Source organism: Takifugu flavidus, chromosome 3 (genome assembly GCF_003711565.1).
Source record: "Takifugu flavidus isolate HTHZ2018 chromosome 3, ASM371156v2, whole genome shotgun sequence".
NCBI classification, from domain to species: domain Eukaryota; kingdom Metazoa; phylum Chordata; class Actinopteri; order Tetraodontiformes; family Tetraodontidae; genus Takifugu; species Takifugu flavidus.
Window position 1 is genome coordinate 8951481 of NC_079522.1, and position 23443 is coordinate 8974923.

At 47.0% G+C, this 23443-nt stretch overlaps 2 protein-coding genes across 29 annotated transcripts in view; both read right to left on the reverse strand.

Annotated features, from left to right (window-relative positions):
• Positions 1–30: 30 nt before the first annotated feature.
• ank2b (ankyrin 2b, neuronal) overlaps positions 31–23443 on the reverse strand; it is a 62885-nt gene continuing 39472 nt past the window's right edge. For 12 of the 28 annotated variants that reach the window (XM_057026695.1, XM_057026699.1, XM_057026697.1 and 9 more), the window contains 18 exons: positions 23172–23376; positions 22993–23089; positions 22686–22914; positions 22275–22400; positions 22060–22182; positions 21552–21584; positions 21306–21327; positions 14910–19496; positions 14406–14483; positions 14188–14319; positions 13952–14101; positions 13605–13827; positions 13458–13509; positions 3287–3370; positions 3052–3216; positions 2544–2732; positions 2322–2413; positions 31–1797 (listed from right to left, as the gene is read on the reverse strand). In XM_057026695.1, coding sequence (XP_056882675.1) covers positions 1593–1797; positions 2322–2413; positions 2544–2732; positions 3052–3216; positions 3287–3370; positions 13458–13509; positions 13605–13827; positions 13952–14101; positions 14188–14319; positions 14406–14483; positions 14910–19496; positions 21306–21327; positions 21552–21584; positions 22060–22182; positions 22275–22400; positions 22686–22914; positions 22993–23089; positions 23172–23376 — 6792 coding nt within the window. In that variant the 3' untranslated portion in view covers positions 31–1592. Of the gene's footprint in view, positions 1798–2321; positions 2414–2543; positions 2733–3051; positions 3217–3286; positions 3371–13457; positions 13510–13604; positions 13828–13951; positions 14102–14187; positions 14320–14405; positions 14484–14909; positions 19497–19526; positions 21077–21305; positions 21328–21551; positions 21585–22059; positions 22183–22274; positions 22401–22685; positions 22915–22992; positions 23090–23171; positions 23377–23443 lie in introns of those variants that run through there. The other 16 variants (XM_057026708.1, XM_057026707.1, XM_057026711.1 and 13 more) reach the window with 16 other exon arrangements.
• Positions 4616–7602, reverse strand: LOC130522379 (uncharacterized). Its single transcript, XM_057026729.1, has 2 exons — positions 4925–7602; positions 4616–4873 (listed from the first exon to the last, which is right to left on the reverse strand). Exon 1 carries the CDS (start codon positions 7600–7602, stop codon positions 5197–5199), a length of 2406 nt encoding a protein of 801 aa, XP_056882709.1. The 3' UTR covers positions 4616–4873; positions 4925–5196.

Consider the following 23443-nt stretch of genomic DNA (forward strand, 5'->3'; position numbering starts at 1 on the left):
CCCTCGTAGATCCTGAAATAACCACATCACTTCATTGGACCAGGTTCAGCTTTATTGTTGTGTTGCGCGCCGCAGCTGCTAGGCTGTTAGCATTTCAGTCGTTTTTCAGTTGATCGCTTGATAAGTCATACATGCCCGCGTAGATATTTGTAACATGTATATATTATTATCACCATGGGAACAAAATGCTCTTTGATCAGATTCTTTTATTCTTCAAACCGGATCAAACTCTGAGCTGAGGGCAACACGAGGAGCTGCTGAACAAAAAACAAATTTTACTAGTCTGTACAGTCGACCAGCTGCTGTCTAATGTGGCACACACACGCGCACACACACACACACACGTGCACACACACACACACGTGCACACACACACACACACCTTTCCTGGCTCACATTAATTAGAATATACAGTACAGGAAGCAAGAGCGGTTGATAAATAAATAAGGTGAGTGGAAGCATTGTGTGGGTTACAGATGAACATTTCAGCAGTGATGAGGTGCGAGCAGATAAACATGTGGCATCGAAAAGACCAGGCTGAATTCTGATGTTTAAATCCCACAAAGATGCGCTGCCGAGCCACCGCCTCAAGAGGGAGACGCAGCCTCGAGGGAATATACTATCAAACATTCCTGCTTGAAGAATATATATTCATTTCACTTGGCTCTGTTCTTGGCATGGAACCCACAAAGTTATTAATAAAATCATCATGCAGGAGTATAAGTGCCACATTTTATTGTTAAATTATTAAATAATAAATACTGCAAACCTTTTACATCGTCTCACTTTATCTTGGTATTTAGGGTTACAAACCAAAGTAGGGATGGGGGTGGTGGTAGCTCAGTCTGTTGAGCACTGGGCTATGAAGCAGAGGGTTCTTGGTTCAAATCCCAGCACAGACAAAAACATGGTCTGGTAGGTACCCTTGAGCAAGGCACCAAACCCACCAATGCTCACACAATGGCAATGAGCTGGCAACTCAGCAGCAGCCCAAACTCAGTGGGGCTTCAGCCTAATCCCTCAGAAGCCTGGGGGAAGATGAAGGACACAGCCTCCATCACTACATTTCCACTAAATAAATACACTTTACACACAGCAGCCATGTGACAGACGACATGTGAGCCAACAGGTTTAGTGGAAAAAGTGATGACATTCACTGCAGACCAAAGTTCTCCAGCTGTTTCAGGACATGCAGCAGGGTCACATGAACCAATGCAGGAAATGCTTTCAACTCACTTGTTACCCAAGTGTGATATTTTATATTTATATATGTACAAAAGTTTACAAGAGTCTTTCAAGAAGAGGCCCGTGCATGAGGCGATAAACCCCACAGGATCCACACCTCCAGCATGTCATGGCATCACCACATCCCAGCAGCCAAAAGGTTCAAACAGAACAAAAGTCATCCTGAAAACTGGAGGGCATCATCTTTGGTCACACAGAGAACAAATGGAACACCAACGTGAAGGAAGGAGTGATGAAAGGAAGATCCTTTAAAGCACAAATTCTGGAACAAAGTGCAAGTAAATCCAGCAAACATCATGATCCGAGCGAGCGGATGGCGCCAAAGGCGGTGGTGGGAGAGGGGCCAGCTACTCTCTCTCCTCCTCCTCCTCCTCTTCCTCCTCCTCCTGGTCTTCCTCACAGTAGCGCTGGAGCAGTCGGTGCAGGTGCTGTTGCAGGGCATCGGGCTGCAGGGCCTCTGGGGTGTCATCCAGGCTCTCCAAGTGAACGTGCTTCCCCAGGATATCCCTCACCACAGTCCTCTTCTGGGTGCGTGACTTACACATCTGGCTTCTGCAGAAACAGACAAACATCTGTTACTCCAAGATGCTGTTGCATGCCGAACCAATCAATAACAATGATCAATGGAGCCATCAGGTCACACATTAATGGTCCATCCATCACGATGCTGTGCATAAAGTTCTAGTGAGGGAAAACAAATGCTGAAGGTAGATTATGGGGAATTAAAGATGTTCTTCAGGTTCTTCAACATTTATGCATTATGATAAAGTTTGTCTTTGTGACAAGCATCATTGTCCTCGTTCCACATGCTTCATTATTCTTGCAGTGATTGTTAGCTCAAGTTAGCGTAGCTGCTGTGGGCAGGACATCCAGAAGAATCAGCATTTTATTGTCATGACAAATTAACCACAACCAGGGGTTCAACTCTCATCAGCAGATTGTTTAAAGCAAAGGGAACATTAGGAGGGTGAAAACAGAGGAGGACAGAGTGCAACCACACCATGCTGCTCTGCAGCATATGCTACATGCCCTCATCATGTTTCCTGATCTGATCTGGAACCATGCAGCTGCCCAACCTTTTAACCACAGAACCATCATCCTGCACAATCTCTTTCTCTACTACTCGAGGCACCAGCGCTTTCCCAAAGCCTCCAGCATAACTCAGAGCCTGTAAGAGGAAGCGTGAGCAGGGACAGAGGGATCAGATGGAGAAATCAAGGAGGCTTCCTGAGATGTAAAACAATCCCTGCAACCACTTTTAAAGACCCACTTTTGCCCTCTCAGTTGGAGATACGAACCTTCTCAAAGTCCTCTCTGGCTGATGGAAGATCTGCTGCCAGTGAACTGTCTCCTGTCTGCTTCTCCACCCTCTCGCCTCTGATTACCGTTGTCTTGACGACCTTGCTGACCTTTCGGCCCTGTACTGGCTCCACCTCAAAATGGGATGACGTGGCAGCTTCCAGGACTCGTGGCTGCGAGAAGGTCAGCTAACCAAGGAAGACAACCCACTGTTTAGATGTATTTACGGAGCTGGGATAGCAGCACCCTCCCCGTGACCCCAAAAGGAATAAACTGGTCAAGAAACAAAAGCACAGAAAACCTGCAGAGGCTCAGGAAGAACAATTAAACACCTAAGTGGGAATTGAGCCCAGAACCCATAAATGTGGCAGCACTATTCTGTAAACCCACACTTCTACACATTTCTCTGCCTGAAAAATGTTTGATGCTGTTTAAAAACTGGAATAAAGTCTCAATGACATTAGTCTCTGTGACGAATCCAAATGAATGTCTGCTAGACCCACCCACCTCTTTCTGATCGCCCTCACTGCGAAGAACAGTCCTCTTTATCACCCTGGAGACGGAGTCTCCCTCCTGGATGGGCACAGGCTCCTGCTGAGAGCCCTCCATGCTCACTTCCTGTGTCTGCGTGCCATCAGCCGACACGTATTTATGGATCACCTTCCGCGTGATCTGGTTGAGAAGACAAAATGCTGAAGAACATGTTATCCCAGTGTCTCCTCTTGCCTGGAGGCCCTCTTACCTTCTTCACCACCATGTTGCCGTGCTCATCTGTGTACTTCTCCTCTGTGACGGTCTGTGGTGGGAGATCCGGTAGGTTGTCCGCCTGGAAAGACAAAAGGCTGCTGTCAGACTGGCAGACTGGACCAACCAATGACACGGTCGGAACAACCATCTCACAAAAAGTATGATAACCCAAACTCTATAAATTATGATACACTCGATTCTACCGCAGCCCCACACAGGGTCCAGGAGCCGGGCATCATTCATACCTGAATGATAACTCTGCGTCGGACCACCCTGGTGGTCAGCACCTCCTCCTCTGAGCTATCAGAGGACAGCGCGCCTAGCTCCTCTGCTATCTCCTGGGAGACAGCACACAACCAGCACGGTCAATACACCAGCACGCGCTTCTTTCTTATTAGTCACACCCACACATCACGTGCAACGGTGGATTCGCCACCAATGAGAGCCAACACGTTGGCGGTGATGTGAGTAATTATTGGCTTCCTTGTGCAGTTTCACCTTTCAACCATTTAATGAGTTGCCAGCAGTTTTGTTTGTTTTGGGTCACATGTCACTTGACTTAGCAGGTGTATGAGTGGATGCTGTGAGTTCCCTTCACCAATATCATTCACCACATGTTTTAGTCACAAAGCCGAGCATTGTTGCTCATGCAGGAACAGCCTGATGTAGTCACTGAAGTTAAACGTGTTTTATGTTTGAGGCGAAGGCAGCACCACAACAACCCGCCTGGTCAAACAAGCCACCGGCCAGGTTTTTCCATCATGCTCAGCCTCTTACCCTTCCCAAGAAGTCATCATCATCATCACAATACCCAGCGTGATCTCTTGAGGGAAGCTCCTCATACTCGGGGGGGTCACCCTGTGTTTGAAACTCCCGCAAACCCTCGGAATCGTACGCGAACTCGCCGAGACTTTCGCTGCCGGAGGAGAAGCGCTTGTAATCATCAACTCGAAGGTGAGTACCGTACTGACGGCTCCTTTTCAGGACGCCGTCATCAGGAGTGCTTCCAGGCAATGGGGAAGGGGGTTCCGAGATACGATAGTAAGCATCATGTTGCAGTTTAACATCCTCCGGATCAGAGTCAGAGAACACTTGTCTGCAGTCAAAGAATTCTAGATCAGAGTCAGAGTGTCCTGGAGAGTCTGCCTTCTTCCCGAGGTCCTTTGCTACATCCTCTGATTCTGAGTCAGGGGCCAATTCCTCCGATTTTGAGAGTACTCGACTAAATTCTGGGGACAGGTCTTCAGAAGTGGGAGAATCATCCTGGATAGGAGCTTCTGTCAGTATCTGAGCTAAAACTGGATCATCAACAGGTCGGTGAGTGTCAGAAACTCTCAGAGTTTGATGTCCTGAGAATATTGCCTCGTAATCCGGTGGCACCAAAAACTGCGTAGACATGGGTGAAAAAAGCTCACAGGACTGTCCTTTGTTGGATGAGGACGCCCACTCTGAGCCAGAGGGGGGGCCTGATGTCATTTCAGTTTCAGGTAGAACTGGGGTGACGGTCCTATGGGTCGTGTAAGAGCTCTGGTTGGGGAGTTGTAGGGGAACCAGCTTGTCCTCAACAAAGGCTTTTATTTGACTGCTGTCTTGCGTTGCGGAGGACAGCTTCCATTGGACAGTATCGTCTAACTGACACAGTTTTCCCTCTGGCGTCTGACCTGGACCCTGCAAGTAAACAGCGACATAATCTAAATGGATCCACCAGCACTCTACGACAGAAGCAAACCATTCCAATGCCGACCTCTGACTGTTAGAAGTTCCACTTCATGCACCTTCAAAGAAACCTTAATTTTACTGTAATAATTAGAAGATATACATCTCATACCCTCCACATGCTATGTATACTGTGTTCTGTTAGATTATTAACTGAGTACCCTCCATCCAAACGCAGACTGTGTTAATTCATCCAGAGTGAGTGAGCGTCCACATAGCCGTCATGGTCAGTCTTACCCGATCTGTTGAGGCCGTCCTAGAAAGGTCCTTCTGGAACTCTTCCAGTGATATGCTGCCAGTTTCAGATTCAGGTTGGAGTCCTTCACCGGGGTCCAACAGAAACTCTGATTTTATCGTTTGTGGTTTTGGCCACTCGGTTGTGTCACTTGGCTCCAAAGAACCATCTCTTGTGTACGCGCCCGTATCACTTGCTTCTATGCGCAGAGGGAGCCTTTTGTTTGGCAAAAATGATGTCAGGTGACCTGAAGGGTCGGATTCGGAAACAAACTCATCGGTCCTGGGAAAAGCTAAGCCCAGTTCCTCCATTGAATCAACAGATCGAGGGCTTAAAGGTCTTGGGCTATCGTCAATCCAACACTCGATGGGTAACGCAACAAACTCAGCATCTGGTGACAAAGAGACCGGAGAAGATGACCTATCGCTGCATGTAGCATTCATGAAATAGGAAGACAATATCCTCATGAAGTCAGGCACTGGGGAGTCGGGCAGCTGTCTGAGCTGGCTGACTGATGAGAGAGATTCAGGTGAGGATGGCCTGTCCGTTTGAGCGAAGGCTGAGGTCACCACGAGTTCACACTCTGAATCTGAACTCAGTGACCCAGCTGATGATGACAGCTGGGTAGCAGCGTAGTCCTCCAACGATGCTGTGAACTGTGGGACGGGGGAATCCGGAGACAGCGAGCGGTTCTCATCGAGCTGAGGTGACGACCCCGGAGACGACGCTCGTCTGTCAGCCCATTCCATGGCCGACTCCAATGACATGGGCCTGTATTCAGGCAGCGAGTCTGGAGATGAAGACCTGACCTTCACAGACTGGGATTCTACATCTGCAGACTGTGTGAGGCATTCAGAAGAGACAGTGGCTACAGTTCCAGATTCTGAGGATGGTACTCTTGCTTCCAGCACCATGACTACGGACATGGGTGTGTCACCTGTGTAGGGCTGGTGTTTAGCATCAGCCACATCCGTACCAGCCATCACGTCCTCACCAGGTATCAGTTTTTCAAAGGTGTACTTGGTGTGCCTATATGGTCCTGCTTGTGAGGGCAGCCTTTTTTCAATCATTGGTGGAGGAGACTCTGAAACTGGTCTCCTCGGAACAAAGCCCTCATCAGCAGAGGCTGTGTCCATCTCATGAAAGAGCTGCACATCTTCTGTGATTGATGATGTGCTTAAGACATCAGGCTTATCTGGCTCACTCATTTCTAAGTCAGTATCTTGGAAACTCGCCTCGTAATCAGTCGTGTAGCCAATAAGTTGCATGAATCCAGTTTTATTCTTGAAGGTTTCACCTGTGTATTGAGGATCAAGCACTTGAGACATCAGCTTCCACATTTCTGCTTCATAAATGAGATTATATTCAGCCACCGTGACGGCTGGTTTCTCACGTAAGCCAGGCGTTTCTTTGGAAGACAATCCTGACCCTGTGGATGAAGGTGGATGGAGCCACAACCTTTCCGGAGAAGCAGACTGAATTGATGCGGGTACGGGTTTACAATCTGATGGGGATTCTGGCCTCTCTTCAACCTCTGAAGTCAGTGATTCAGGTGAAACACCTCTGTGTTCTACAGTGTAATCAACAGACCTGAGAATTTCCCCGACGGCATATTCAATATCCGACCCAACCGATTCAGGAGATGATGATCTGTACCCAGCATTAATGATGACATTGACTGTTGATGTGTAATCAGGAATGGGTGAGTCTGGGGTCAGAGACTCAAAATCATTGACTCCAGATTTCCCCGAATCGGGTGAACAAGGTCTGTTGTCATAGACGTGAGATCCCAGACTCAGAACAATATACTCATCATCATCTGAACATGCAGAATCAAAGGAAGCTGACCCGTGTCCCAAAACAATAACTGCTAAATCAGGCCTGAAATCACTGACAGGGGAATCTGCTGACAGCCGACACGATGACTGGGATGGAGGAGATGGTGGTCGACTTCCCAAAAGAGATGGAGAAGAAAGATCAAATTCCAAATCTGATGACTCTGAATCAAGAGAATATGACCTCAAATTTTGGTGACAGATGTAAGATTCATGCAAGGCCTGTGTAAATTCAGGGATGGGTGAGTCTGGAGACAGTGGTTTCATTTCATCGTTGGATCCAGCTGAGTCAGCAGAAGATGCTCTGTCCTCAAAAAGCCAGGGCATGCATAAATCTGTCTCCACGTCATCATCTGAATACTGTAATTCAGGTGATGGTGATGCATATTGACGTTCTATCACAACTGGTGCACTCACTGCATACTGAGGTAGTGGAGAGTCAGGAGACAAACATCTCACATGTGAATCTGAGGCTCCTGATTGGCAGGATTCTGCTCTGTCCTCAAACCCAAATATTGGTGACATCACAGGAGCGTACTCTACTACGTCTGAACCTTCATACTCAGGAGATGAAGATCTACGAGAAACAAACTCAGGATGAGTCTCTACTAACGCCTTTCTGAAGTCAGGTACAGGTGAATCAAAAGAGAGTCGTTCATCCAATGATGCTAATGAATCAGGAGATGATGGTCGATCTACATCTGGAAAAGACAACTCGCTTTCAGCCCGCAAACTGGACAATAAGGACTCGAGTGATGAAGATATGGGACCTAACGTCAAGGACTCAGACCATACTTGTGTAAATTCAGGGATGGTGAGTCTGGAGACAGTGGTTTCATTTCATCGTTGGATCCAGCTGAGTCAGCAGAAGATGCTCTGTCCTCAAAAAGCCAGGGCATGCATAAATCTGTCTCCACGTCATCATCTGAATACTGTAATTCAGGTGATGGTGATGCATATTGACGTTCTATCACAACTGGTGCACTCACTGCATACTGAGGTAGTGGAGAGTCAGGAGACAAACATCTCACATGTGAATCGGAGGCTCCTGATTGGCAGGATTCTGCTCTATCCTCAAACCCAAATATTGGTGACATCACAGGAGCATACTCTACGTCTGAACCTTCATACTCAGGAGATGAAGATCTACGAGAAACAAACTCAGGATGAGTCTCGACTAACGCCTTTCTGAAGTCAGGTACAGGTGAATCAAAAGAGAGTCGTTCATCCAATGATGCTAATGAACCAGGAGATGATGGTCGATCTACATCTGGAAAAGACAACTCGCTTTCAGCCCGCAAACTGGACAATAAAGACTCGAGTGATGAAGATATGGGACCTAATGTCAAGGACTCAGACCATACTTGTGTAAATTCAGGGATGGGTGAGTCTGGAGACAGTGGTTTCATTTCATCGTTGGATCCAGCTGAGTCAGCAGAAGATGCTCTGTCCTCAAAAAGCCAGGGCATGCATAAATCTGTCTCCAAGTCATCTGGAGAAGATGATCTGAGATTTGACATTAGCACCAGTGATGTAGCCTTATCTTCCGACACAGAATAAGGTGTCAATGGTCTCTCTTTTACTTCTAGTTTCATGTTAAATGAGGGTGATCTTTGTCCAGCAGGGACAGCTGTAGATTCTTGGTGGCCATCAGCTGCGAAGGAAACTGGCTTAAAGCCGACAAATGTTGGAAAACGTTCTAATTCCGTTGCGATGAGCAGTGGGCCAGATACCAGAAGCGTTTCATCTCCCACTGTCATTGCCTCTGGTGAAGGAGGTCTGGGATCATCTGGTGCAGATGTCAAAAACCCAGATTCATTGTCTGTGTCTGAAGCGGACTCGGGTGATACGGACCGACACTGATATGCTGATGTTGGGATTAGTACATTCTGTCCAAAATCAGGTATGGGTGAATCAGGTGATAGTGCTCTAAACTGATTTTCAGAATCTGGAGTGCATGATGTTGTTTGCGCCTCAGTGAACTGCAGTTCTTGAACATCCGCTTCTTCACCTGTTGATAGTGATGAAAGCGAGGACAACCTGCTTCCCTGAACTAACACAGGTGATTCCAAGTCCCGCCTGAATGGTGCCACAGGTGAATCTGAGGACAATTCCACTGATGACTCTAAATCTGGAGATAATTTTCTGCTCTGTGTTGCCATAGGTGACCACGGCGACGTCAGCCTTTCACCTGTGACCGATTCAGGCGTGAGCGGCCTCTGCCTAAAGTCATAGACTGGAACTCTCCTCTCTGCAGCCTCACCTTCATAATGGGGATCAAACAGTTGGCAAATCAACATATTTCCTATGACCACAGCTCTTCTTTCATCGTCAAGCGATTCAGCAACAGTTAACATCTGGTCGGTAGAGGACTCTGAAGATGAAACCCTACCCGATGGAGGCAAACATGCCTTGCTCATGGACTGAGGCTGTACGCTGTCAATAGGTGGCAGCAGACACTGTGGAACTGGTTCCGATGTTGTTAAAAACCCGTGTTCTAACTCTTGCGACCCCGGTCTTTCTGTGCCTTCAGCCTCTGGTTTCATTGGCTCTAGAACAGCTGCATCCAATGAATCCGCAGCACACACCTTCACTTCCTCTGACATTTCCCCCGCCACACCTGAATATTTCTGAATATTGTCAGTTGGTGCATCAGTAGCCTGAAACACCCCTATTTTACATGAAGAGCGTTCCCCGATATAGTGAGGATCCCGTATTTGAGATATGAGCTTCCAAAGTTCAGCATCGTAAATGAGTTTATACACTGGTTCACCTGCTGACTTTAAACCTGCGTGCCCCAAATCATTCAGGCCTCTCCTGACTTCTGGCCTGAGCGCATCACCACTGTGGTCATCCCAGGAAGCTACTGAATCAGGTGAGGGGGCTCTAGTTTCATCAGACAGTTGGGATGGAGACACACATGCGTATTCTACCTCTGAACAATCTGAAATCGGTGAGGACAGCGCTTCCCTTGCAATCCAAGCAGCAAATTCTGGCAGATGACTTTCAAACTGAGGAACAGGGGACTCAGGAGGAAGTGGTCCGCTTTCACTGATGGAATCTGGTGATGATGGTCTGGTTTCAGGGTGGACGTCCAGATCTTCTTGATCAGCTGCTGCTGATTCAGAGGATTGAGACGGACCCTGGCTGTCAATTAAACATTCTTCTGCTGAAGAACCTTCAGGTGAGGAGACATGAAAGGTGTTTACAGATGCTCCATAATCTCTAGAAGGCGGTCTGTCCTCCAAGCTCGCTGTCTGCAGGGATGTTGTTCTAAGAGAGTCCAGGTCCAGCAGTGATTTTGGTGAGGTGGGTGTGTATTCTGGGGGTGAGGCAGCTGCCTTGTCATCAGAGGGCACATCTGACTCCACTAGACCAGGTTCTGTCCTTGATGCATGATGCATGCAACCTGCTCTTGTACTCATAGAGGGTTCTCCTACATACTGGGGGTCATAGCTTTGAGAGATAAATGTCCTGTGAACTTCAACAAATGTGAGACTACTGTCTGACACAGATACAGGTGTATCCTGTGGAAGTGAATGCACCGTTTGAGGTAATTCATCAGGGAACTTTGTAGCAGATGGCAATGACAGACGAAGATCAGGTGATGGATTTTCTGGAACTAAAATCGGTGACTGAGGTTTATCGTGCACCTGCGTCTCGTCACCAGTTCCGTACTGTTCAGAATGGTTTTGGATTGGTTTCTTAGTCCTCTTCTTTTTAGCAGATCTCTTACTTCTGGTTGGACTTTGAGCTTTCTTTGAGTTTCCATCATCATGTGAGAATTCTGCTGCAGCACCATCACTTGACCAGCTCTTGGCAGCTCCTCTGGTGGTGACAAAGTTCTGGTTGCTGTCCGGTACCACTGACTCTATCTGACAAATTAGCATTTTGTTATATTCCTTATGTGTTTGCTCAGATTTGGATGTAGGTTCTTTTTTCCTTTCCACTTCTGCCTCCTGTAGACAAACAAAGGTTTCTGATGCTGCTTCAGGCTCTTCAGGACATGTATCTTTTGCTAGATATGCAGAGGCTGTATATTCAGGATTGATATTTTCCTCAGAGGGTTTGTCAGTAACGGGACCGGGCAATAATTGAGCTTCACTCAAGGAGACAACCGATGAAAGTAAAGCATCCTGTGGTGCAGCTAAGTGTCTCTGTTCTGTTTTGACCATATTAGTATTGATGGTGATGGGAGATGGATGCATGGGAAACTCCGAAGACAGACAATTATTGGCTGTTTGAACATCCAACTCTTCGATCTGAGAGGACACTGGTGTGGGTACAGGCTCAAACCGATCAGCAACCATGGGATCATTCCCCTGTATTCCAGAGTCAACCAATTCAGCCACAGGTAAAGCAGATTCTCGACCATCTACAGATGCAATTGAGGGGGGTGATGATGGACTATCTTCATGGTTAGTAGCTTCTCCATACATGCCACCATATTCTATATCCGAGCCCCCAGATTTAGGGGAGGACCTGTTCCCGGAGATAACAACAGTTAGCTCAGGACAACTTTGACAGTTGCGTAGAGGTGAGTCAGGAGAAAAGGCTTTATGTTCATTCATGGATGCTAACGATTCAGGGGATGTTGTCTGGTTTTCAAGAAACTTGGATAATAAAACCGTTTTATCAAATTCTGCTTCTGGCAACACCGAATAAGGCGGTGATGATCTACACTGATCGACTGCTCCAAAGTCTTGGAAAGGGAATTGTGGTGGAAGTGAACGGAAGCCAGTGACCGAGTCAGGAGACGATGGCCTCCAACCTGGACTATCAACAGATTTAGTTCCATGATCAGAGGAGCTAATCAGCCACTGCAGTTCTTCTAAAACCACAGACTCGGGGGACATTGCTCTGTCTTCTATGTCAAACATTACTGATAAAGGTGAGAGCGACCTGTCACTGCTGTAGTCCCTGCTTAAGGACACTGGGCTCCCAAATGGTCTTTTATTTGAAACCATTGGAGTTAATGGTCGTTCCTCTTGTTCTGCAGCAATGACCGCAGACACAGCTTTATTCGGTCTGAGTAATGACTGCCCCTGGCTGAGACCATCCCATGGGAAAACAGGAGGAGGTAGAGGAGACAACGGCCTGAAATGAGGTACCGGAGAATCAGGTGCTAGAAAACTGAGCTCAGTCGACAGAACGGACTCAGGAGATGAGGCTCGACTCTCTGTCATTAAAAGTGGTACAGCGGCCACTACTCTGGTTGGAGAGCATATATCTGGAACAAATCCAGAGAGTTCAAACATGGACGGCGGAGGTGAGCTAGTTCGATAATCTGATGCTTCATTCTCAAGTGAGGAACCTAAAAAAATTGGCTCAATCTCACCGAAAGGCGTCCGTTCCTCAAAGCCATACTCGACAGAGGCGTCAAATGTTTCAGGTGGAGACACTACAGGAATGTCTGCATTCTGGCTCAAGAGGATTTTCTGGAGGCTAACGTCCGGTACAACTGATGTAAGATTTGATGAAGCAAAATCCGATGAAGAACCATCCACCAGATCACCAATCGAGTCACGCACCATCATAGCGGAGCTGTCTGCACTCTGGCTTTCAGACTTGGCGGAACCTGAAACCATTTTATCTGCTTCCGACTGTTTCATTTGTAGACTTTCCACAAAGCTTTTTTCGACTGGTGCAGAGGGTTCCCCAGAAAGAGCAAGGACTGGCTGACATGATGAGTCGTGTGACATCTCACTGGAGCTACTGGACCTCTGGTCTTTGGTGGAAGACTCTATGTTTTCCACAGTTGTGGCAGCAGCTCCTTTTGCCTCTTCCTCATTAGTTTCAGCTTTAATTACTTCTTTGGGCCTCATAGGCGCATCCTCGTTATCTGAATCCATAAGGTCAACATTGTCTCCATAGAGAACCTTGTAAAGGCGACGGGAGACATCGTCCATGTGCTTCGTCAACTTTTGATTAGCTTGTGTGGATTCGGTGTTATCATTAACTGAAGCAGGAGTATGAGAAGGTTCAACCCTCTGTTCACAGCTGGGCTGTTGGGAAATCTTTTCAAAGGCTTCACTGCATTCCAACAGTTCCATAGACAGTTTTCTAAAATCCTGCTCAGCCTGATCACACTCAACCAAGCTATCCCCAAAATCGGTAAAGGACAATGGCCGGCTTTGGGAAGCACCCGCTTTAGAGCTACGGGCGGACAAAGGCGACAAATATTGAGCGCTGTCCTGTTTGGGAGTGGGTTGTAGATACCCTGAGTCCCACTCCTCTCCTCCTTCTGCTCCCATACATTCCGGTGACTCAGAAGGAGGATCCTGTCTACCAAGCACTGGTGCTTCTTTGTACCCAGGGCTAACCAGCTGAGATGTGATGCTGGAGGGGGAGGCAGGATTCAGTGTGCCGGAGGAACTTACTTGTTCAAAACCTCCTCGGTCTGTCACCTCCTCATATACTCTTTGTGATGAGCTGCGAAAAGAGGAGAACATGCGATCAATTTAGGGTTTTTTGTAGCAGCAGTTTTGTCAATAATTTGAACGAAGGAAACTTGCTGCATGACTTACTATGATGGCTCCATCCCTTTTTGGGATTGTGGGAATTTGAAAGGGCCTGTTGGAGAAGAATCTGTCCCAAATCTTCCCAATGTGTCGTGCAGAGAGGACAAGCTGGTGGATAGGTCCTCTGATAAAACCACGGGTACCTCCCGTCCCGATCCGGAATTATGCTTGAGCTCGGTGCGTCTGCTCGGCCTGGGACTGTCGATGTCTTCATGAAGGGCAGAGAAACCTGACAAAGAGCCGGGCCAACTATATTACAGCTCGTTTAGACAGTTTGGAATTGTAAAGAAAAGCAGCTGATCTCCGCAGACTTTTATTAACAAGCTCAACCTGTGTGCCTCTGGTCAGTGTACCTTCACTGTGATCCAGGGCGATCGTCTGTTCGATTTCTGCATACGTGCATGAAGACGTCTCCTCCACGTTGGACTTGATTATCTTCGTTTCAATGAGGTGAACAATGTCCATCCGGTTGATCTTTGTCAGTGATTTGATCAGTGCTTCTTCTGGTCACAAAAAAACAAACAAAATAGTTCCACTTCAAATCCCGCCTTAATGTGTGTGTTTAGGTTGAACTTTAGTCACAGCTGACCTGTGCCTTCCGCTCCCTCCCTCTCTGCCCAGAGTTTTAAAAGGGCATGACTCTGGTCTTGAAGGGAATTGGGATTTTCATTCCTTATCAGGTTGATCTTTTCCTCACCGAAGTCCAGTCGTCGTGCCAGCTCTAAAAAAGACAGAAATTGACACTCCAAGAGCATTTTGGTTGAGAAGAGGGAATCCATTTGTCTTTGTCCTGATGGAGTGGTGTACCTGTCCAACTGAAGCCCAGGTGGTCAGCTATAATGGCCAAGTGCTGCTCTTTTCTTTCTGCTTCATCCTGTGGATCTACTGTAAATACCACCAAACAGTCATGAGCGGTGGGAGCCGCTAGGTAAATGCAGCAGTGGCGTTCAGAAACAATCAGACAAACCAACCACCACACACAGAAATACACCCAAAGTCAAATCTTCACTGGCTTTCTTCACATTTTTGGTCATCATTTTTGGAATAGATGCTAATCGGAGCATTGTACTTTATATTATACCCATAAAACAAAAGTGGCACTGTGATTAATACAGAAAAATACCATTAATAATGTTAGTATTTTAGTCACTACATTGTTTTCACAAGCACCAGGACTTGCAAGTCAGAGTTGCATAGATTCTTCTACTACAGTGGGACTTAAACACAAGAGACAGAGAGGCAGCACCTTTACAGCTACAGTACTACTGAGGCAAAGGAGATAGAGAATAGCCCCTTAAGTTGTGGGGGTACCTTGACTTTGTGCTCTATCATCTGGAATTCGCTGCATCTGTGTCTCAACAGGATCGTCCCACAGCGGTCTAATGGGAAAGATGTCTCCTGAGGGAGGGAACTGCATCTCAGAGAAAGCCTCTCTTTCTATGACCGATGGATCAATGAGGCTGCTCTCCTCGTCTGAGTGGGCAGTTGCAGCCTCCTGGTCTTTTTCTGCCTGCACCAACCTCGCCACAAGTTTGGCTGCTTCATCGCTTATCTCTTCAAAGAACTCAATGGACTCTTTAAGTGGTTCACTTTTCTCTTTAGTTGGCGTCGACGGAACTGATGTTTGTCCACTTTTGCCTCGGACTGGCAACCTGGAGTGGAAGCTTCTGGATTTGGCAGCCTCAGCACTCTTTTTAGCAGCTGGCCTGCTTGATTCCCCTTCACAGAAGCTCTTGGCTTTGGAAGATGGGGTCTTGGTTTTGACTCCCACAGAGGGACCTGCATCTGCCTCAGACTTTCTCCTGGTATCCTTTTTAATGGGAACCTTAAGCTTTTTGTCTTGATTGGACTCCACACGCTTGGTTGGAGACTCAGCCTTCACCCCGCCTGCCTTGATGGGAATTTTAGATTTACTTTCAGAACTAAGGGACTCTTTTTTAACAGCGGTCGAAAGCGAGACTGCGTGAGAAGGGGAGGGAGTTGTGGATTTACCCCGACCTGAAGTGACAGATTTAGCTTGTGTTTTTCCAGGGACCTTCTTGACACCACTTTGGGCATTTTGTTTGGATTTGTTTGTTGGTTTGGGGGCTTCTATCACTGATTTGGTTTCCTCTGGAGAAGAATCAGAGGACTCTTGGGTCTGCTGAGAGTAAACTGATCTAGTGACTGTAGTTTCTGCTGTCTGCACATTTGTGATCATTTGGTCAGGAGAATCTGTGTCTACGGCTACACGGCCTTCCTTTGCAGTTTTTTCCGTTTTACTGTCTACAACTTCAGACGTCTGATCTTTCTTTGCTAGCTTGGCTGAAGCTGAAATACCCATTTTTGGAATTTTAGATTTGGAGGTATCAGCTGTTGAGGTATGTTGGTCAACATCAGGTGTGGACTGATGCGAAGTGCCATCTAATTCGTTTGATTTCACAGTGTCCTCCATCTTCACCTCTAACGTTAGGTTGAGGCCAACTTCAGTCTCCTCTTTTGCTCCGGCCCCTTCTTGCCTCCCATCTTCTAAAAGCGGCTCTTCTAAAGGTTGTTCACCTATCTGGAAAAAGGCAAAGCCACCTCCTTCTTCCTCATAGCTCCTCTTGGTCATATCAATAGCACCACTCCGGGTCATTTCAAACAGCTTCCCCTCTTGGAAGAGGAATGGGTTGGGCTCACTGGTGGGAGTGCTGTCTTCGGTCGGTGTTCTTCCAGGCGTGGTGTCTGGAGTGGCTTGCAGTGACTGACGGTCCACAACCAGATTCAGTATCTTCTGCTCCTCCTCTTTAAGGCGAGCTGCAAAGGCAGCATCGTCCTCTCTCATTGCAGACCATGACTCGGTGTCCACCCTGGCAGTAACACCTTTTGACTCCGTTTTTGGAGGTTGATGTGCCTCCTCTTCTTCTTCCACGTCATCATAAATACAGACTTCAGCTTTGAGCATTTCTGTTTGACCCGAAGCAGCAGCTATGCTATTGGATGCTCCGGGGTCTATCTGATCTCCTTTCATTTCATCAGTCACATTGCTGTCCTTTTTAAGTTTTCCACCCTCTGGACCTGCAATGTTTGATTCTTGGCCATTCCTATCATCTTTTGTTTCTCTGGACTTTTTTAAGCTCTGCTCCTTTTGTTCATCAGTCCTGTTTTGAGTATTTGTTGTAAGGACAGTCTTTTTGCCCGAGCTGTCTTTCTCTTCTGCTGCTTGGACTCTTTCCTCAGGTTGTTGCACATTTTGCTGCTTAGAAATTACAAGCTGCAGATCTGAGACAGAGTGGTGTCCCTCTGAAGTGACCCTGGCTGCTGTTGTGCTCTTGACCTCTCTCATGTGGGATCCCTCATGCAAACCTGCTGAAAAAGGAAAGGGAGGTTGAACTTTTACATGGGGATCAACAGCAAGACCTACGCTTGAAGCTTCAGCAGGTCTACTAAGACCTCTTTCGCTTTGCGAAATCTTCTCAATTGAGGGGTCTAATCTTTCACATCTCGTGTCTGATATTTTGGCGACAGAGGGACACAAATCATTTCTAGAGGTCTTTTGGCTCCTTGCATCTTGTTCCATTTCATCAAATGTTTTTATTTTGGCTGCCATCTTAAACATCTCCTCCTCTGGAGTGATTTTTCTGTTTGCCTCAAAGCTGTATGAAGTGTCTCCTTCTTCGGGGTCTTCAGGAATGATGGATGGTTTGGATGGAAGAAAATGGAATGTATGATCGGGGGGTCTGGGGTTTACCTCATAACTTACCTCTTCAGAACTAGGAGTATCAGGGGAGAGAGGACTCTTACCAGAGCTTGTCATCTGAGATGTCTGCTCACAACTGTTATCCTCAGCACTAGCCTCTGGGTCTTGAAGCAGCCTACCACGCAAATAATCTTGGGGAAATTCCGCGGATTTGAAGGGTTCTGGATGACTAGAAGATTCACCGGGTGGGTTTAACGAAGATAGCAACGATATGTGGCTTCTTTGCTCTACAGGGCTGGTCTCTAATGAGTCATGAGGTGGCGACTCATTGGTTGGGCTGGGTTCAATTGAGTCGGGGGACTTATGGGAGGAGTTTTCTTCTGGGAGAGGACTACCCTCTAGAGAGTCTCTGTGGCTTATTGTCAAAGAGTCATCAGCTAATGGACTGAGAGCATCTGCGTCTTGTTTTAAAGGTAGACTGAAACTTTCTTGACACTGAGAAGAGGACCTAAAAGCTGTTAAACCAACTAAAGACAATTCTAGTTGATGATCAGGGCTCTCTTCATCGCTAAGAAACGTTTCTACAGTCTCTGAAACCCTTTTTGTTAGCGTTTGGCGTTTAGATTTAGATTCGCTCCTTTTAACAGAACAGGACTCACTTGTAGCGTGGTCATCTGCAGCCTCCCTGGAGGTGACAGGTAGTGTCATTTCTGTCGAGAGTTGATCACCAGCAGTCCCTACACCCAATTTCTCTGTGCCTTTACTTTCCTTTGTATCTGTCAAAGTGGTTGCCAGTGTTGTAGAAGTATGCTGCCCCGTTTTGGGAGAAAAACACATACTTTCTGGGCTTGTACTCGGAGTGGCAAGAGCCTCGTGTTTGTAACTGTCCTCAGAGCTCATGTGTGGGGTTCCATCTCCAGAACTGGCACTTAGTGAGTCTGCTCCACCCTCATGTTTTAAACTGTCAGAACTATCATCAAGGCCAGCGTTTCCAAAGTCTGCAGTTTCAGTTAGTTGTGAATGGGCAGCCGCAGCGCCAGCCATTGGTTCTTTGGCTCTGTCTTGTGGAGCAGGCTCCTTCTTGGAGGGTTTGGAATCCAAAGATACTTCTCTTCCTCCAGGAATGGGTGAGGGCTTAGCTTTGGTCACAGATTTGGACTTAATGGTTTCTGATTTTTGGGTGTCCGAGGATCTTGTTGGAATTGAGGTTTTCAGCTCAAATAGGCCAGATTTCCTTTTTGAAGGATCTTGGCCAGTTTGGAATGCTTGCATCAGCTCTCTAACTGACATTGTCTCTTCAAGCTTTTCAGACTCGGCTTTAGGAGATTTAGGGGCACCCTTAGGGAGGCCTTGCATGGATTTCGAGTTATCTTTGGCTTTTGGAGAAGGTTTTGTCATAACAGGCAACTGTGAGGGCTTGCTTCCAGTGACATTTCTGCTCTTTTGCTCTGCCTCTACTTTCTGTTGTAAGGCTTTGACTTTGTCTTTTATTGAACCAATTGGAGTTTCTTCAACTACTGGGGATACAGGCGAAGCAGGGGTAGGGGCTTCAGGCACATGCAGTAGAGCACCTGTATCTGCTGATTCCTCTACTTGGCCTGGGCCTTTTGCTTTCCTTCTGACCGGCTTTTTACCCTCACCAGAAGCTGCTTCATCCCGCAGCTTGGTCGGACTGACGGGTTTTGTACTTTTTCGAAGTACAGTCAAACTTTGTGGCACAGTCTCTGTTTTTTCTTTTGTTTTAGGGCTAACAGGGACATCCAGGAGGTATTCTTTAAGGTCACCACTGTCTTTTATGGCTTTGGGTCTGGGAGCCCCTCGGTTACCTCTGTTTTCCCGTAATACAGGCTCGTGGACTTCCACGGCTGCCATCTGTTTGGCTTCCTGTATCTCGCTATCTGTGAGGAGGACCCACTCCTCAGCCATTCTAGCTGCTTTTGCTACTTCTTCGGCTGCCTCTCCTGTAAAGGTTCCATTTCTCAGTATCTCACTGACTTTCTCTAAGTCCTCTTTGACTTTCTCTAAGTCCTTTTCCATTATTTCTAAAGGCTCTCCAGAAACATCCACAGTCCCTTTCTCAAGACCACACCCTCCTAAGGAGTGGGATTTGGATGTAGCGTCAGCAGTCAAGATGGCAGTCATTTTGATTAAATCTTGTTTCATCTCTGACACGTCGGACAGAAGGTCGGGTTCATGGATCAACTCTGATTTCAGGACTGCTGTCTCCGTGGCTTCATCTTCCATATGGAATAGCAAGTAAGGAGTAAACAAAATTAAAAAATTCAAATGAAAGGAGACAGACATTGGAGAATGTGGTCAGGACAAGATCGGAACACACTGCAGGGATCATACGACAACAAATTCACAGTAGGTTCAACATCACGGAATCTGAGGGTTTTAGACATTTTCAGGTCTGTCAGGAGTAGCGGGAATGCTAAAGGCTAAAGGACATTGATGGGAAATTATATGAGAAGGAAATAACTTGCTTTTACACTCAGTACATCCACACCCACAAGACAAACCTACCCAACGGAATGTGAAATACAAGCACTGATTTTCATTAGAAAACTGTTTGTAATTGGGAAAAAAGAACAAAAACAATGGACCATGTGAAGGATGTAAAGAACATGTGCATCACTGTAATGCTCAGCAGGAAACGTCACGAAGGTGAAAATAATGTAAAACAACTCAGAATTGACCAAAGAAAGCCAGTGACAACTCAAAAACACAGTGATCTGCTTTGCTTTTTAAAGAAAGAAGGAATCATTTATCCCAGAGAACCTTCAGAAAAAGGATCTCTGGAAAATCCAAAGGCCGTTTAAACAATTCATCTGATAAATATTTGAAATATTAAAATCAAACAAAAGCATCATAAACCGCAGGCTGACTGTGTAAGCCAACGTGCACACACACACACACACACACACACACACACATAGATAATAACTGATGTCGCCTGAATAAGAAGACATGACAGACTCATTCAGACATGCAGGAAAACACATGCACATGTATGTAAGGCAAGTTATTTCCATTCAGGAAAGACAGACAGACAGACAGAAGTGAAGAACGAGAGTGTCCATGTGAGGTGACGACAGCAGGTGGGTCACTTCAAACCCTTAAATACCCTCAAAGATAATCCTCATTAATAAATGTGGGGACCTCTGAGTGGGCAATATTTACTGACTAGTTTACTGATTGATGGAGTTCACCCATAACATCGTTGATATGTGCAGGTTATGTAGAGACGGATGTGAAGACAGATGAGGTCACATGCTAAGCTATCCACTTTAGCCAGATTTAATGCTTCAATACGGGGTTACACTTGGAAGGAGAAGCTAACGCTGGCAAGCCTAACCTCCAGAAAGTGGGTACTGGTCCCTGAACCAGCATCCACTTTCCAGAACTACTGGACCACAACTGGATGAGGGACACTATGGGTGACTAAAGAGCATGGAAGAAGAACGTCCAAGGGTTGTATTAAACAAGCGTCCAACCTTCAGGACACTAAAAACTCCAGCTTTGTTCACCTTGTGATGCTGATATACTGATGCCGCTGATGAGGGTATGTTTTACATCTCCCACCAAACTCTGAGTCATTAAATATGATTCCTTATCAAACTAAAGCAGTAACGTTGGAGGTGTTCCTAAATGTTCTGCTGTAGGTCCGCTCTCTAGCTTCCATGGTCACCGTTGTTCAGCCATTTAACAGGATGCTCGTGGCAGGGTTTAAGCACGTTTATAATTTGAACCAACATCAGGACAGAACAAGCAAATCTAATCTTCGTGTACGTACGGTGACGGCAGCGTGGGACTGCTGACATTATTGGGTAAGCGATGTGACAGGTGAAAGAAATGAGGAGGAAAGGAAATGCACAGACGACAAAATGAGGTGGTTCTTGGGTCTGAGCAGATGTTTATGAGAGATGAAAACTGAGTATGTTTATATTGGTTTAACATGATGACTGCCCTTGACATTATTCATTAATGATATTAGCAACACATTAGTGTGTTAGATCACATCAAGAGTATTTAAAATAACTTACATTTCTCCAACTTTGTAGTGGCCTGAAGAAGCAAACAAACAAACAATGTTCATCACATAAAGTATATGCAGCTAAACGTCTGGATAATATCAGGATTGTTGTTAACAAATCACAGTGGACGACTAGAACACACAACTAAGCCACTGAAAACCAACATTTCACTTCACTGATTATCTTCCTCACTGGGACGTTGGAATGGACAGATCAGCAAAGCTAGTTCATGACAGAGCGAGGGGAAAGCTTTACCTCTTCCTCCTGCTCCTGGTCGGAATCAGACTCCTTTTGAGCGCAAAGAAGCAGCCAGAAGCAGAAAGACGCACAGACAGAAACAAGAGCAACATTAAAAGAGGAAACAGATGGCAGGTAGTAAATGGGCACAGCAGCCAGGAATAACAGAGGAACTGGAGCTAGGTGGGAGCAGGAGAGAATCTGCAGTCGACAAGAGCCTCTTCCAGGCTGTTAGTAGCCTGATCTTAGCTTCAGGGTTAGCTGGTTTAATACAGGGGTTTCTCTCCACTTAGTGGCCAAATGAAGAACTATCTGTATCACTTCCTCCTGCTCTCCCACTGCTCCATCCAGTTCCTGTGGAGTGGCTGCTGTTCAAAGGAAAAGATGGCTTGATAAAGATTTCTGTTGGTAGAACCATGTTCTTGGGGAGCAACCATCTCAGTAAGGGTGGTGAAGAGGGGGGAATTACGATTAAAATGTTGAAGCTGACTCCTCCTCCTGTTCCCTCCCTTCCAGAGACTTTTACCTTGCAGTAAGACGGAAGCGTGATGTTCAGATTGCAGATGGCATTCTGGGTGAGAGATCTGTAGTTCCTGGGTTCTTTCATGAAGGACAGACGGCCACATGGATCCTGAGTGTTGTCTCTGATCTGGAGCAGAAATCAGCATTAGTCCGAAACCGTGACCTCCAACCAGACACTTGAATAAGAAAGAATCTCTATTTGAATACAATCATGCTCACTTTGATGAAGAGCGCAAGTCTGTTTTCCTTAAAGGCAAAGAAGCTGAAAAGATGGTGCTGCCCGCTTTTGGTGAGTGGGACGAGGTTTCCGAAGCAGTCTGCATAGATGGGTTTGCCCTCCAGAACCTGAGGAACAGAGCAGATTTATGAGTTGGCTGAACAGTAACTGCTAACCGTAGCTCTAACTGGATGTCCAATGAGCTGCACGTCTCTGCTGTCCCTCCTGAAGGTGCCCAGCCTTTGCCAGAGGAACATTTAAAAAGTGCTCCCTGGATCCCACCTACGGCTGAAGGCAGAACCACGGGCCAGGCGGCGGAGAGCCTGGGCTCCCGTTGCCGTCACGTCCACAGCGACCGCCTGACCTCCTCGGCGAAACTGCTGAGGAAGCAACAAAGACGTTGGCCCCCTCACCTCCACGTCTCGGCTGCGGGCCACTTCGCTGAAATTCTCCTGCTGCTCCAGAGTTTTGTCAATCTTATCGTCCGTCATGCAGAAGCAGCGCAGCCGAGCCTCGATGGGGTCGTGCGTCTTTGCGAAGATGACGAACTTGGCCATATACGGCACGCAGATGATCTCGCGGTACACCTGAGAGGAGAAGTTGACCGACTCCTGGGTCTGCCGACAGTCTATCAGCCAGAATCTGCAGAGAGAGCAGATGGCGAAGGAGGAGTGAGGCTGGGAAAGGCTAGCTCCGCGGCTACCGTTAGCCTTCCGCTACCTGGCCGACACGTTGGTGGTGAAAGAGACGCAGTCGTTAATGAACGTTAATGGAGTGGTTCCCGTTATGTCTTCCCACTGAGCAGGCGTGGTTCCTCCTGAAAGAAAGCAGAGAACCATTAAAGCGCGAGGGTTCCGTCAGTCCGGTGGACACGGGGAGGTCAAGTGTGTTCTTCTGACCGGTGATGCTACACAGCAGACGTAAGGTCGGCGTGTCCCCTCCAAAGCCAGTGAGGGTCGGGTCTTGGTTGCTCTTGGGCACAGGGATGGTCATCGTGATGGGTTTATGGAACTTCCTCCTGCGGGGTTCCAGAGTGACGATGGGACTGAAGGTGGCCTTGTTGCCCAGGATCTTCCTGACGACCTCCACGCCCACTGGCTGAGCCTGTGGACACACAACACCTTCACTCACTGTTGTCAGTAGGTTCACATCCCACATCCTCACCACCTTC

What these genes read in the sequence shown, in the direction of transcription:
- LOC130522379 (XM_057026729.1), bottom strand. Translation starts at nt 7,602, where the DNA reads ATGTCACCAATATTTGGGTTTGAGGACAGAGCAGAATCCTGCCAATCA.